The 16,788-nt window shown below is 41.8% G+C and overlaps 1 protein-coding gene across 4 annotated transcripts in view; it reads right to left on the bottom strand.

Annotated features, from left to right (window-relative positions):
* The window catches only part of JAKMIP2 (janus kinase and microtubule interacting protein 2), a 56,665-nt gene that overhangs the window by 16,278 nt on the left and 23,599 nt on the right, over positions 1–16,788 (bottom strand). For 3 of the 4 annotated variants that reach the window (XM_061621903.1, XM_061621904.1, XM_061621905.1), the window contains exons 10-13: positions 10,018–10,101; positions 9,410–9,472; positions 8,489–8,587; positions 1,591–1,689 (exon numbers count right to left, since the gene is read on the bottom strand). In XM_061621903.1, coding sequence (XP_061477887.1) covers positions 1,591–1,689; positions 8,489–8,587; positions 9,410–9,472; positions 10,018–10,101 — 345 coding nt within the window. The remainder of the gene's footprint in view (positions 1–1,590; positions 1,690–8,488; positions 8,588–9,409; positions 9,473–10,017; positions 10,102–16,788) is intronic. The other variant, XM_061621906.1, reaches the window with a different exon arrangement.

Raw genomic sequence — 16,788 nt, 5'->3', positions numbered from 1 at the left:
AAGCATCCTGCCTCTGACTAGGGTGGCAGAGCACAGGCATCATGGCTAGTAGCCATTGATAGCCCTGTCCTCCATGAATTTGTCTAATCTTCTTTTAAAGCCGTCCAAGCTGGTGGCCATTACTGCATCTTGTGGGAGCAAATTCCATAGTTTAACTATGCGCTGAGTAAAGAAGTACTTCCTTTTGTCTGTCCTGAATCTTCCAACATTCAGCTTCTTTGAATGTCCACGAGTTCTAGTATTATGAGAGAGGGAGAAGAACTTTTCTCTATCCACTTTCTCAATACCATGCATAATTTTATACACTTCTATATTGTCTCCTCTGACCTGCCTTTTCTCTAAACTAAAAAGCCCCAAATGCTGCAACCTTTCCTTGTAAGGGAGTCGCTCCATCCCCTTGATCATTCTGGTTGCCCTCTTCTGAACCTTTTCCAACTCTATAATATCCTTTTTGAGATGAGGAGACCAGAACCGTACACAGTATTCCAAATGCGGCCGCACCATAGATTTATACAACGGCATTATGATATCGGCTGTTTTATTTTCAATACCTTTCCTAATTATGGCTAGCATGGAATTTGCCTTTTTCACAGCTGCCGCACACTGGGTCGACATTATCATCGTGCTGTCCACTACAACCCTGAGGTCTCTCTCCTGGTCGGTCACCGCCAGTTCAGACCCCATGAGCGTATATGTGAAATTAATATTTTTTGCTCCAATATGCATAATTTTACACTTGTTTATATTGAACTGCATTTGCCATTTTTCCGCCCATTCACTCAGTTTGGAGAGATCCTTTTGGAGCTCTTCGCAATCCCTTTTTGTTTTAACAACCCTGAACAATTTAGTGTCGTCAGCAAACTTGGCCACTTCACTGCTCACTCCTAATTCTAGGTCATTAATGAAATGAATCAGTGAAACCCTCTGTCTTCCTCCCTTTAATCAGTAGTCAACCCATCATACAGTACATTTCTTGACATCCACCTTTTCCAAATTGAGTAACAATTTCCTATTTGATATTGAATTCAGTAGTTTGAGTCTGTATTCTGGCATGGTTAAACACCGTCCAATGCCAATATTATTTCTTGGAATGCCTTCTGTTCCACATAGGAGACATGAAGTGTGGATAAGCTTCAAGCACACTAGTGATTTCAGCACTAGACTATATATAAATTAGATTAGATAATCATCAAAACTAGAGTGCTCAAAATCATGTCTGGCTCTATCATCTACCACACTTCCTTTGTTCACAAAACCCTATTCAGGTGTTCAGTGAACTTTAGGAATAGCTGATCAGGGTCATGCCTAATGATCCTTGCCTAACTTCCATGAATTCAAGGATCCTGTGTGCATGGAGCCTTTGCATGTACAGCTGAACTTGTGAAGGCTCCTGTATACATGAATTGTGCAGGCTTCATGCAAATGACACCATTAAATATGCTGAAGTTGGGTTCAGGCAGAGGTCATAATCCTAACTCTGCTCTTCACTTCTTGTGTTCATTTGTACATAGATGAACAATTTAACAACTGAAATTAGTTCTAAAAGAAGGATAGCATGATTCTTTTTTAAGTGAATCCACACTAACATACCTTGACACCTTCTTTCATGCAGTAGATCTGTAGAGCACTTACACCATCAGAAAATGGGTGGATTTGTAGATTAAATGGTGGAGACCTCCTTTCTCTTTCCTTGAAATAAAGTGTAAGACTCATATAAGAAGAAGAGTAATGCACATTGTCTACTGAATAGACACCCATCCCCAATTTTGCTTTCTATACCCTGTTCAAGCAATTTGTTCTTTGTCCTTTAAGAAGGGACAAAAAGACAGTGGAATTATAGTGTTTTTTTGCACTGGAAGTAATACTGAGCCCTAAAACCAGCCTTGTAATCTGCAGTGCATATTCATTTAATCAATTATGAGAACCTTCTTTCTTCTCGGACTTGTATATTTTACAAAATCCATAGTTGGGTAGTATCTTTATTAGAACCAACCAAAATGTCACAAAATAGTGAGCAAGTTTTTTTTCCTTATGGTCCAGTTTATGGCTACCTTTGTCCCCCCCCCCCCGGTGTTTTCAGTATTATGTGCTGATATGCATGCTGTTTATTGCAGGGGGCCTTATTCTAAAGTACCTTAAATTCTTGCAAAACTGAAAAGGGGAGGTGAGGGCTAGCTCAGTGCTAACACACTCCTGTAGGTGTGCACCTTCTAGAAGAATAGTATCACTGGTTGCAGTATTCTTCCTGTGTAGATTTTCTGACTGACCCTCTTGACATCAGCACTACTGCTGCTTACTGGGATTGTGCAGGAGCAGGGAGGCTGTGAAGTTGGGGCTGCATGTGCACTGGCGGGAGTGCCAGACTGGCTCTGCTGGTGCATCCTGCACAGCCCTGGCATTGCCCCTGCCGTGCCCCTGCCCCATCCCAGCTCCATGGCATCACCCCACCACACTAGCTGCTCCTGCCTGCAAGGAACAACCTTGGCTCAGCTGTCTACTAAAAATTGCTATTCCACATTCTCAGAGATCTAATGGAAACATGTACAGTTCAGCTATTTCTAAGACTTTAGGCAGCTTTGCAAGATCACTTTTGGATTCATAATAATTTTTTGTTAAACTCCTTTTCATTCAACTCCTTTTTCATTGATCCCAGTCTGCATCTGTGCTGGAATTGCTTTTTAATATGTTCTTAAACCTTTTTAACCATGTTTTTAATCTTAGACGATGTTTTGAAATCTTTTTTTAAGAAACGTTTTTAAAGATGTTTTGTTTTAATGTCTTTTAAAGTTTGTTTTCATGATGTTTTAAAGTTTTTAGTGCTTTTGTTTGCTGCCCTGGGCTCCTGCCGGAAGGAGGGGCAGGATATAAATCAAATAATAAATAAATAAATAATAAATAATTCATAGCATACTGATGGAACTTTTCATTTCTAAATTGCAGTTAAACTTGGAGGGCATGTCTCTGCATTTGATATGATTGCTTAGATTTTTTTTTAGTGTGCAATATATAAATTTATTAAATAAATAAAAGATAAAGATGGATCAGGAGAATGCTAATCTGAGATCCAATATATGGGTTAGCACATGATTGCAAGAATATTTTCATAAATTCACACTGACTTTATTTATTTATTTGTCCTTATTATATTTAAATTCATTTATACCTTTCCTCCAAGGAGCTCAACAGTACATCATTCTCTCTTTCCTCCTCTTATCCTCACAACAACCCTTTGAGATAACTCAGGCTGAGGGAGACTAGCCCAGGGTCACACAGCAAGCTTCATGGGCAAATGGATGATTTGAACCTAGTTCTCTTAGGCCCTATTCCAACCTTTTAGTCACTACAGAACATTCCTTAATTTAAGTGCCCTGAGAGACTGGATTAAGTGGTGGAAACATATCTGCTGTTAATGATATTGTGAATATATCTCCAAGAAGACAATCTGCATGAGTGATTGTGATAGATCTGGAGCACATTATTTTTTCTGGATTAATTGATCTAGATTAAAAGTGCATGTTCTGATGAGTTCCCTATAGGACACTGTACTGGATAATTCCTGAAACAGCAACAACAACAAGCTTGAATGCACCATACTGTTTGTACCTGGAGATATTCTGAAGTAGGAAGACTTGTGTACAACAAACTGCAATGTTTTTATTTCAAACTCCATTTGCCAAGGCTTTCCCCATATTCCCAAGCCTTTTCTCCTTTTGCCTCCTTGGTCCCAATCCTGCAACTTTCTGCATTCCTGCTTTTCCTACAGCTGTTGTTTGTTTTGGGTGGAAGATGGGAAATAGTTTTTCCTACACATTTTCTTCTGATGCATGGGCTTGGTCCCTCTCGTAGGTAAGAGCAGAGGCAACACCCAGTCAGGCCACCCTGTTATCCTTATCCCGCCTCTCACCATAACCTGTGCACTCCCTCCTGGCAGTCTACCTGGAAACTATTCTCCTGCAATTGACCTTAGAGGTGGGAGTATTAGGGACAGAGAGGCAACCACACCACTAGCCAATCAGGTCTAGACACTGAAGCAAATATGAATTGGGAATAGATGTAGAAGTTGCAAAAGTCAATGTGGCTCAGGCAGTATTGACTGCAATGCTCTTTAACTGGGGAACAACATGTACCAGAATTTCAAGTATATTTGTTGTACTATGATAGCCACCTCTCCTATCTCAATACGTGGATCTTTTAGTTCTTCCGTGGGCATGTCAATTGATCCAGTGAAAAGTCTTCTTCCTCAGAAGGGTGAGCACAATATTTTCCTGAGAGCATTCTTGTGCTTTTCTACTACATCCATCAGATAAGCAGGAAACTTGGCAGGTAAAATACCTTGTTTTGCTACAGACAGAACTCTCTGCCTTATGATCTCCGCCATGCCCCCTCCCTGACAGGCTTCCGCCGAGAACTGAAAACATGGTTTTTTAGGCAGGCATTCGAGACCTCTGTCTAATTTAGTTTAAATTTTTGTATGATGGGGGTAGGTTTGCATTGAGTATACTTATTGTTGTTTTGTATTATATGTTATATTTTACTCTATGTTATATTTTAGTCTATGTACGCCGCCTAGAGTGGCCGTTAATTCGGCCAGATAGGCGGCCTAGAAATAAAAATTTATTATTATTATTATTATTAAACAGGACTTGTTAGCAAGTTCATCTAATTATTTCACCTGTTCTTTAGCATAGGTAGAGCCCTATTGGACCTGACCATAAGCCCACCCAGTCCAGAATTCTGTTTTCACAGTGGCCAATCAGATGCCTACAGGACATCCACACAGCATTGTCCCTGCTTGTGCTCCCCAGCAACTGGTATTCAGAGGAAAGCAAGCAAGCAAGCAAGCAAGCAAGAAAGATTGGACTACTTTTGCTCCACACTGCTCTTTCCAGTTCAGTAACCTTTGTTCACCAATTATTATTAATATATTTTTATATATTTGCACTCTGCTTTTCTGTATAAAATATTCAGAGCCGCTAGCAGATTCCAACTAGCAAACTGTAAACACAAAGCATAGTAAATCAAAGATATAATTAAAAAATCTTTGGAGAAGGTATCCCTGCAACTCCATATATGGTGGTCCTATAAAACTGCGCTCAAGGAGGCAGTAATAAAACCAATCTTAAAGAAGCCCTCCTTGGATCCCCAAGATCTGAACAACTTTCACCCAGTCTGAAGTTTGCCATTCTTAGGCAAGGCGGTTGAGCGGGTGGTGGCAAAGCAGTTGCAAGCGCACTTGGAGGAAGTGGATTATCTGGATCCATTTCAATCGGGCTTCAGGCCTGGACATGGGACTGAAACAGCCTTGGTCGCCTTGGTAGATGATATGAGGAGGGCGTGGGATAGGGGCGAATGCACCTTCCTTGTCCTCCTTGATCTCTCAGCGGCTTTCGATACCGTTGACCACGTTATCCTCCTGGACCGCCTGAAGAGGTTAGGCATGGGGGGCACTGTATTGCAGTGGTTCCATTCCTTCCTCTCTGGTAGGTACCAAAGAGTGGCATTGGAGGATGAGGTCTCGGATCCTTGGCCTCTCACTTGTGGGGTGCCACAGGGTTCCATCCTCTCCCCGATGCTGTTCAACATCTATATAAAGCCGCTGGGGGCAATCATCAGGAGATTTGGGCTGCAATGTCATCAGTATGCGGATGACACGCAGCTCTATCTCTCATTTAAATCTTCACCGAGGTTGGCTGTAGAAACCCTGTCCAAGTGCCTGGAGTCGGTGAGTGGCGGGATGGGAAGGAATAAGCTGAAGCTGAACCCTGACAAAACCGAGGTACTTTTTGTGGGAGACAAGGGAAGGCTGAGGGATGTGGACCTGGTGCTCAATGGGGTACGATTGCCCCTGAAAGACCAGGTCTGCAGCCTGGGGGTCATTCTTGACTCCCACCTGTCCATGGAGGCTCAAGTCTCGGCTGTGAGCCGGGCGACGCTGTATCAACTCCATCTGATACGGAGGCTGCACCCCTACCTTCCCAATCATCTGCTCCCACTGGTGGTACATGCCCTGATCACCACTCGCCTAGACTACTGTAATGCGCTCTACGTGGGGTTACCCTTGAAAACGGTCCGGAAGCTGCAACTGGTACAGAATGCGGTGGCTCGTCTGATTAAAGGCAGCCGCCGGCAAGATCACATCACTCCAGTGCTGAAGGAGTTGCACTGGTTGTTTACCGGGCCCAATTCAAGGTGTTGGTTTTGACCTTTAAAACCCTACACGGTTTTAGCCCAGTCTATCTGAAGGAGCGCCTCCAGCATCGTCAGGGATGCCGCTCAACAAGATCAGCCTCAGAAGACCTTCTCTCGATCCCACCGGTTAAAACAGCTAGACTGGTGAGGACTAGAGAGAGGGCTTTTTCAATAGCGGCCCCCACCCTGTGGAACTCTCTCCCAAATGATCTCCGCCATTCCCCTTCTATGATGAGCTTCCGCCGGGCCTTGAAGACCTGGCTCTTCAGGCAGGCTTTTGGGGTGGGTTAGGTTTTTACTGTTATGGTTTTAAATTTTAACATTTTAATGTATTGTTTTTTATCTTGTACGTCGCCCAGAGTGGCTGGACAACCAGCCAGATGGGCGACTAATAAATTTAATAAATAAATAAATAAATAAAACTGTACAAATGTTCTGAGAGTGGTTTTTTTTTGGATATTGTCTGTATTACCCATGAAGGACCAGGTCCGCAGCCTTGGGGTCATTTTGGACTCCCAGCTGTCTATGGAGGCTCAGGTTTCGGCAGTGAGCCGGGCAGCCTGGTACCAACTTCATCTGGTACAGAGGCTGCGACCCTACCTTCCTATACATCTGCTCCCATGAGTGATACATGCCCTGGTCTCCTCTCGATTAGACTACTGTAATGCACTCTACGTGGGGTTACCCTTGAAGACGGTCTGGAAATTGCAGCTGGTACAGAATGCGGCGGCACGCTTAATAAAGCAGAGCTGTCGCCGGGACGATGTCACCCCAGTGTTGATGGAGCTACACTGGTTGCCAGTTGTGTACCGGGCCCAATTCAAGGTGTTGGTGTTGACCTTTAAAACCCTATACGGTTTTGGCCCAGTTTATCTGAAGGAACTCCTCCAGTATCACCAAATATGCCGCCAAACAAGATCAGCCTCACAAGACCTTCTCTTGGTCCCACCGGTGAAAACAGCTAGGCTGGTGCGGACCAGAGAGAGGACTTTTTCGATCGTGGCCCCCACCCTCTGGAACTTGCTTCCATTTGACCTCCGACATGCCTCCTCCCTGATGGCTTTTCGCCAAGCCTTAAAGACCTGGCTATTAAGGCAGGCCTATGGGATCTCTGGGGTGGGCTAGGTTCTTATACTGTATTATTGAAGGGATGGTTTTAGATGATGTTAATGATGTTAATGATGATGTTTTTTGATGTTAATGTTGTGACTGCTGATTGTATGTGTTTTATATTGTATTTTATATTGTTGTAAGTCGCCCAGAGTGTCCGTTAATTCGGACAGATGGGCGACTAACAAATAAAATTTATTATTATTTATTTATTATTATTATTAACCACGAACTGAACTTGCACTGCTCTCTATGGAAAGCAATAAAAACCCATCAGTGGTCCAGAAAGACCTAGTCGGTATGCTGCTGGCAGCTGCCCACCTAGAAATAGCAAGGCACTGGAAGGGGACGGACCCCTCCACACACACACAGACACAAAAGGGGTGACTGGATAGGAGATGGGATATAACATTGCCAGAACATTTAGTGGGATAAAGGGCATATCCAAATGAGACCATTTCAATGTGACATGGTTCACATTCGGCAGTTTTATCAAAGTCCATAGGAATATCCATGCTCCTCTTGAATCACATCCTATGCTATGGTGCGGATACTTTCATGCAGCATCTTAGATTTCTCAAAATTATATCAATCTTGTATTTTTGCTCTCCACTAGTGATGGAAAGACCCATCAATTACGGTTCTCTTTCATTTTTCCAATCTTAAATTCAGTTTTTCACATTTATGTAGCAATTTGCATTTTTTTAAACAAAAATCTTCATGAAAATTCTCTAGCATTTTAGTGTGATTTTCTCCTAATAAACATATTTTGCAGGCAGTTTTGATTAACATACAGAGTTCTGCAAGCCATTTCCTGTCATACAATGTGTGTTTGCATGATATTTTCACTCATATATTCATTCTCATGCACACTTTCCCCAAACATATTCATTTTTGTAAACATCGGTTGGCAAACTGCATCACAAAGTACAAGTGTGACTTCTGAAGGATGGCTGTGTTCCGGTTCTCATATTGTATTGGAAAATGCAACTTTGATAGATTCGGCTTGAAATGCGAACTGAATAAAAATTCTCACCCATCCCTACTCTCCACAAACCAGAGTTGTAACTGTTTGTTACTTTGTTCTTTTCTTCTTTTTTGTAAGTCTCTCTCTCTCTCTCTCTCTCTCTCTCTCTCTCTCTCTCTCTCTCTCTCACACACACACAATTAAGGCTTAACAGCTTCTTACTTCAAGCTCCAGATTCCGAAACTCCAACAGCTCGTTTTGATCTCTGGCATCCTGCAGCTCCTGTTGTAATCGGTTGTTATCTGTTTCCAGTTTTTCAATCTAGATGTAAATATATAATTAATGGAAGAGATTCCAAAACAAGTTTTTTTTTAGAAGGTCCCCCCTCCTTCCTGCAATATCCTCCCGCTCATAGAAAGATATCCAACTATTTTAACTTTGTTGTCAGCCTGATAATGGAAAACATATAATAAAGTCTACAAGGGATATGGGTTATGTGCTGTAGGCATAAATTGCCTTTAAAACTGGAAGAAACGATATCAAAAGCATCTTGGCACATAAAACAAGATCTGCATGTGCTGATTTGGGACTTTTGGGGGGATTCATCGTTCCTTGAGGTTAAGAGATACTTTTGAAGATTATTTTTAATGATTCCTGCAGGGATTTTTTTTGGATGACTTTTCAGTTTTCATGTTTTGTATTATACTGGCTTTTGAGCAAAATTGGAAGAGTCCTTAGCTGCTCTGAAAAGCCCCTTTGGCAGAACTATGAAAAATTGCTAGTGTAAGATAGTTTTACTGTCGGATGCCGCCAGAGAGTCTCTTGTTTTGTTTTATATTATAATTACTGCCTTTTTATAATCTTACATTTAATCTTAATATTTTTCATTTATATTTGATTTCTTGAATTTTGAAATTAGGGTATTTTACTTTCTTCATACGGAAACTTCAGTAAAGTTTGGATATATCTTCTTTGTGCCTACCTGTTGTTAGATCTAACATTTTCAGAATTTGAAAAGAAAAAAGTAACTCTAATCATACATTCAGGATCCAGGATAGACTAAGATACCATGGAACTACTTTTTTACACAAAATGCTATGTCCTGATGTACAATCATTCTAGACATTCAAGGTTTGAACATACCTTATCCAAAAGCTCCTGATTCCTCTTAATAAAAAGTTGCTTGTCTTCTACCCAATGGGAGTCCTGTTTGATGGAGGGAAATATTTTAAAATTAAAAGATGAGTTTATATGCAATGAAGTAGTAGGCACACATTATGGTACATGTACACATGGGTTTGTTTAACAGAACTGCATTTCCTACACGTGTAGGAAAATGTATTGTGTGAATTGGCCCTAATACGGCTGGCATTTGGGGAGACAGGAAACCATTATAGTAATTAAAGCTACTATGACTAAGAAAAGAATGGATGTTATTTTCACTGTGCTGACTCAACTCTTATTCAGCTTTATATTTCACTTACTACCAAACTGATCCATAGTTGTGCTGTAGGAAATGGGACATCCAAGTAGCTGAATTTCATGGGTGGACATGTATGCCCATATGGCTGGTCACATTGTCACACTTTTCTATGTATCGCTCATGTTCTTCACAGGTCATCTTTCAGATAGTTGATTCATTTATGCAAGCTATACAACAAGCCATACTTGTGGTTTCCTTGTGTGAATGTGAATAAATATTGTCTATGGGTGAAAGCAGCTGTGGAAAACATCATTGGCAAATAATCTACCTGTCCTCTCTGGGCCAGTGTTTTTTCCAAATCCTCTATTTTAGCTCTATACCTCTGGACTTCGGCTTGAAGCTGTTCCTGTGCCTGTTAAAAATAAGAGCCACATCATTACGAAAAACTTTCAGCGTGCACATCAGACTACCTAGATTTCAGGTTACTGGGGATGCAATCCAACCTAGAGAAAGCAGGGCACGTAGTGTCCTTAATCCCTGTTGATTGTACTTCATGTCTCTAATCCAGTGAACAAGTTTGAACACCACAATTTGTACTTGGTAGTAGCAGTAGTAGTAGTAGTTCAAGCAGGTTTTGCACTCAGCTTCGTTGTCACACTTATGGCAGGCAGGCAGCCCCTTCTAGTTATTAATTTATTGGATGGGTTCTAGGCTTGACCCTCTGTGATCAGAAGGGTGCCTTCAATTGTCATTGGGAAGTGGGATCTAGTGGAGGCTCCCCACTGAAAGAAAGGGGTGGGGAAGTGATTTCCCCCCCAATTTCCTCTTCCCCCTACAGTTCCAAATGCCACCACTCTTGCTGCTCACAAGTGGGGAATGACAAGTACAGAGAGCATTGTTGCACTCAGGTCCTGCTTGAGGGCTTTGGTTGAGAACAGAATGCTGGAATAGATGGGCCTTTGGCCTGATCAGGCAACGCTCTTCCTATGTTCTTATGCTCCAGAGAACCGCACAGCCCACACCCCACTAGAGCAGGGGACAGAGTGGACTGCAGGAGGAAGGAGAAATTGAGAAAATATCCCTTCCCTGCCACTTTCGTCCAGTGTGATGGGAGGAAATAATTGTAAAAATTCAATTATTTTTAATTTATTGTTTTACAATTTTGGTGTTTGCCACCCTGTGCTTCTTTGGGAGGAAGGGCAGAACAAACATTTAAAAAATATCATCATTATCATCTCTGTTGAGTGAAAACCTGGATCCAGCCCATTAAATTTTTATAGTATAGCACTGAGCTCGGCCATGTATTGGCACACTTGAGCATCAAAACTTCTATCTCGGTGACAGTGACCTTCAGGACAACTCTGTATTTATTTATGACTCAACAATACACTGTCAGCTATACCTAGGAGACTGTTTTGGAAACAGATGAGGCAGAAAAGTGAGAAAATGAAAATGCTGCCACCACCAATACACTGGTATCATTTTGTGTTTTTAAATTATTTAGTGCCAAAAGGAAATAACTGTGGCCCAGTAACTTACACAGCATGTGTTGCTTGAATAATACTTAGGATTTGTACAGCGTTTCTGAATATTGAAAGCATTAAGGCATATAACAGCCTTCCTCAGCCTTGTGTCCTCTGGATGTTATGCAGGGGTGTAGTATGTGTGTGGGGAAATGAGGGCATTGCACCCCCAAATGATAATTCTGATCCCCCAAATAAAATGTTCCTTAAGTTCCCAAATTTCTAGCATTGCAATAACTTAAAACTTCAATTGAGTTTTTAAAAATACCACTTAGGCATCCAAACAGAAGGGCAGGGCAACGTTAACAAGGGATTGCAAAGACAGGCAAATATAAGAGTTAAAGTGAACACAAATCTTGATGGGGGAAGGAGTTGGCAAACCTAAGGGTTTGCAATTGGAGAAAGGAAAGGTGGGAAGGATCCTGCATTCAGCATCTCAGGCCCTTCTTTGTGTGCCTCCTCCAAGGGAGGTGCAGTGGGTTGTGACATGAGAACGAGCCTTCTCAGTGGTGGCCCCCTGCTTATGAAATGTTCTCCTCAGGGAGACATGCCTAATGCCACCATTATCTATCTTTAGGTGCCAGGCAAAAACATTCCTCTTCTCCAAGGCATGCAGCTCTTAATTTTTGGAGGGTTTCTGACATTATAGCCTCTTTTAGAGGGTGGGTTGTTCCACTGTCTTATCCATGTACTGTTTTTTTTAATTGTGTTAGTTTTATATTGGTTTTAATCTTTTTATTTGGGTATCATATTTGGGTTCAATTTTATGAAGAAAAGCAACTAATAAATTTTATAAATTAATAATAAAGAAAAATATTGTTATGCGCTGCAGAACATCTCCCCTGCCCCTGTAGTGCTCGGCCAGCCTCTGTAGGTGATGGGTATTATTAATGCATCTAGTGGGTGTGCCTAGGCTTTGGGGCCTTGACTGTGCAGTAGCCTAGCCTAGTCCAGGGCAAGACCTGAGAAGGAGCAGAGAGGTGAGTGAGTTGGCTCTCCAGGGCCCAGGAAGCCTACTGTGACTGTACTAACTTAGCCCAGGCAATGGGGAGTTGGAATATGGTGTGTCTGTGCAAGTCTGGGGGCATTTCTTCTGTAGTTTGTTAAAAAATATATCCTTTCAATCTTTTCAAGCTGGCTCCATTTCAAAATGGTTTTTTTCAATCTTTTCAAGCTGGCTCCATTTCAAAATGGTTTTGAAGAGTATAATATGGCTAGAGCCTTAGTTGCAACAGTTTTAGACCTCCACCCAACTGTGCAAATGATCATTAGTCTCCTTATTTAACTTTTCTCATGTGAACTTACGTACTACCAAAATAGGGTGTGTGAGATTTGCTGGTAGAGCCATCAGAAGCAGTTAGCTGGCTAGCCCAGGGCCTTTCTGTAGAACAGAGATTGTGTGCTTGTCCAGTTCATTCTAGCACCTGTAGTTGGGAGAGTATACTTCCCATGTGACATGCTGTCAAGCATTTTCTCGTAAAAAGTAATGTTTATAGGTATTAATTTAATTTTTAAAGTGAAACATCTCTTAATTGCTTTCCTGGCATGGCAAAGGAGACCAGAGCAAAGGAGACCAGTTTTGGGAAGCAGCTGACTCAGGAAAACAAAACTCACTGTTCATGAGCTTATTAAAACATTGTACCTGTACAAGGAAGCCTTTCCACACAGGTACACTTTGTATTCAGCAGGACTCACCTTTGGTGCACCTACAGCTGTGTGTGAAAATTCAGTCTCAGCTTTGACATACGTGTTGACACCATACAGGCATTCAGAGAAAAGCAAACTTAGTAAACTTGGCTTTTGAAAGTAACATATTTGAAGGAATTTCAAATGAACAATTCCTCTGCATGTTTGCAGAGAAATCATGGTGCATTAGACTTTGTTAACAGTTCAGATCATTATGATAGGATGACTTGCACAATGTACATTTGCCTCCAAGTCACTGTTATTTAGTTTACATAACTATTTTGCATGTGGAAAATATGGCACTTTAAATTGATTTGCTTTTTTGTAAACTTCTCAAGTCATAGTTCCTAATTAAAATGCATTAAAAACACCCCCAAATTATGGAACGATCTTCCTGATGAGGTGTGTCTGGCGCCAACACTGTTATCTTTTCTGTGCCAGGTCAAGACTTTCCTCTTCTCCCAGGCATTTTAGCATGTGTTTTTAAATTGCTTTTTTAAAAAAAGCTAGATTAACTAAGCACATAGAAGAACTAGCCTTGCTGAAGCAGAGCCAGCGTGGCTTCTGCAAGGGAAAGTCCTGTCTCAGTAACCTATGAGAATTCTTTGAGAGTGTCAACAAGCATATAGATAGAGGTGATCCAGTGGACATAGTGTACTTAGACTTTCAAAAAGCGTTTGACAAGGTACCTCACCAAAGGCTTCTGAGGAAGCTTAGCAGTCATGGAATAAGAGGAGAGGTCCTCTTGTGGATAAGGAATTGGTTAAGAAGCAGAAAGCAGAGAGTAGGAATAAACGGACAGTTCTCCCAATGGAGGGCTGTAGAAAGTGGAGTCCCTCAAGTATCGGTATTGGGACTTGTACTTTTCAACTTCTTCATTAATGACCTAGAATTAGGAGTGAGCAGTGAAGTGGCCAGGTTTGCTGATAATACTAAATTGTTCAGGGTTGTTAAAACAAAAAGGGATTGCGAAGAGCTCCAAAAAGACCTCTCCAAACTGAGTGAATGGGCAGAAAAATGGCAAATGCAATTCAATATAAACAAGTGTAAAATTATGCATATTGGAGCAAAAAATCTGAATTTCACATATACGCTCATGGGGTCTGAACTGGCGGTGACCGACCAGGACAGAGACCTCGGGGTTGTAGTGGACAGCACGATGAAACAGTCGACCCAGTGTGCGGCAGCTGTGAAAAAGGCAAATTCCATGCTAGGGATCATTAGGAAAGGTATTCAAAATAAAACAGCCGATATCATAATGCCGTTGTATAAATCTATGGTGCGGCCGCATTTGGAATACTGTGTACAGTTCTGGTCGCCTCATCTCAAAAAGGATATTATAGAGTTGGAAAAGGTTCAGAAGAGGGCAACCAGAATGATCAAGGGGATGGAGCGACTCCCTTACGAGGAAAGGTTGCAGCATTTGGGGCTTTTTAGTTTAGAGAAAAGGCAGGTCAGAGGAGACAATATAGAAGTGTATAAAATTATGCATGGCATTGAGAAAATGGATAGAGAATTTTTTTTCTCCCTCACTCATAATACTAGAACTCGTGGACATTCAAAGAAGCTGAATGTTGGAAGATTCAGGACAGACAAAAGGAAGTACTTCTTTACGCAGCACATAGTTAAACTATGGAATTTGCTCCCACAAGATGCAGTAATGGCCACCAGCTTGGATGGCTTTAAAAGAAGATTAGACAAATTCATGGAGGACAGGGCTATCAATGGCTACTAGCCATGATGGCTGTGCTGTGCCACCCTAGTCAGAGGCAGCATGCTTCTGAAAACCAGTTGCTGGAAGCCTCAGGAGGGAAGAGTGTTCTTGCACTCGGGTCCTGCTTGCGGGCTTCCCCCAGGCACCTGGTCGGCCACTGTGAGAACAGGATGCTGGACTAGATGGGCCACTGGCCTGATCTAGCAGGCTCTTCTTATGTTCTTATGTTCTTAATGTGTTTTTAAACTTGTATATTTGTTTTTAATGTTTTTAATTGTTTCAATTGTAAAGTGCCCAGAGAACTTCGGCTATAGGGCAGTATACAAACGCAATCAATCAATCAATCAATCAATCAATCAACCAATCAACCAATCAATAGGGGTTTATTTTTGTCATTATCTATGAACACTCCTCCCCAGAAACCTCTTTTATAGTGACCAACGCCCCAACCCTTCTCCCCCAATTTTTGACTCTGCCACCGCCCCAATGAAAATTGTCTCGCTACACTCCTCATGTTATGGACTACAGCTCTCATCGTCCCCAGGCAGCATGGCCAAATATCAGAGATGATGGGAGTTGTAGTCCAACCACACCTGGAGAGCACTTTGTTGAAGAAGGTTGGATTATGAGTTTGAATGACACCTTTCTTCCACCTCTAAGCCCTCGTTTGGGTCTCAACACCACCTGGGATAAGGCAGCTGAGCTGCCCGGGCACCCGAGAGAGAGTCTGTTTTGTTCTGGCATGCAGGATTTGAAACAGTCCCAAGAGCCCAAGCAGCCCAATGAGTGGTGAGACCCAAACGAAGGCTTAGAGGTGGAAGAAAGGTGCCATTCAAACTCATAATTTAACCTTCCCCACCAAGGTGGAACAGGTGAAGGCAGTTTTATTTACACTGGCCTGTTCTTGATTCTGTAGGTTTTTTTAGTTTAGTTTTGCTTTTAGGTTGTATTTCATTCTGCATTATGTATTTTACTGACCTTTTATACAAACTGTCTTGTGTACTTTTTGTAAAAGGACAGGTTATACATAAATAAATGATAGAGCCAGTGTGACATAGTGGTTAGAGTGTTGGACTGGGACCTGGGAGATCAGGGTTCAAATCTCCACTCAGCCATGATGCTCACCTTGGGCCCAGTCGTCTCTCAGCCGAGCCTACCTCACAGGGTTGTTGTGAGAATAAAAAGGAGGGACAGAACCATATGTGCCACATTGAGCTCCTTGGAGGAAAGGCAGGATATAAATAAATAAATAAAACGATTATGATGATGATGATGTTACAATCCTTAATAGGGTGAGTATTATTGTCTCGCCATTGAATATGGGACTGAATGCCTAACACCACCTGATGCATTGATAGCAGAGGCAAAGATTCAAACAAACTTTTCCCTGATTGTAACTTAGGGCCAAACTGCATTTGATATTACATGTAAATAGTAGTAGTTTGCCCTGGGTGTAAACTTCTTTTTCACAAACTGCCAGTGTGGGCCCCCCAATCCATGTCAGGAACCTGGTGCAGGAGATAGGGGAGCTTTAACCTTTTGTCCCCTGCCATGGTCTTGATCAGGGCCCCTGTGAGTGCAATTTACATTGGGAGAGGGAGGGAACTCCTATTGGAACAATATCCATTATACAACATCAGCGTTGGACATAATTTAGGATGATTTCCTGAAATGCAGCACTTTGATGCCTAGATTTAACTTTAATTTACTACTTCCACATGTTAACATTTGCACATACATGTTCCAGATGGGGAGACAATGCCTGAACCTGCATTTATGCACATGCACACAAAATGAAACATGATTCTGTGCCTGTGTGTCCCATTATTGATACTGGTTCTCAGAAAATGTATAAAGCTTAAGCAAGGGTAAATGCACTTTGGTACCCTTGTTTCTCCCTTCCCACCCTCCTCCCCTCCTCTCCTACTTTTGTTGTCTCCTCTACTATCAGATTTCAATTGAGTTCCTTTGAACAGGATCTTGTCTTTTCGCTTATATCATATAACTCTGGGCCAAGCTATATGTAATACTATGCAGGCATTGTGTGATTATAATAAAATTTTAAAAAGGAGTGGGGGTCCCAATGTGCTAGGGGGCTTTAACCCTTTGCCATCCACTGCATTCCTGATTACCCCCTATTTCTTCCTATATTTTTCTAAGTGTCACGCTACCCACG

The sequence above is a fragment of the Rhineura floridana genome, chromosome 3 (genome assembly GCF_030035675.1).
Source record: "Rhineura floridana isolate rRhiFlo1 chromosome 3, rRhiFlo1.hap2, whole genome shotgun sequence".
Taxonomy (NCBI): Eukaryota; Metazoa; Chordata; class Lepidosauria; order Squamata; family Rhineuridae; genus Rhineura; species Rhineura floridana.
The sequence above is the reverse complement of the archived record's forward strand: the minus strand, read 5'-3'. Positions and strand labels throughout refer to the sequence as shown.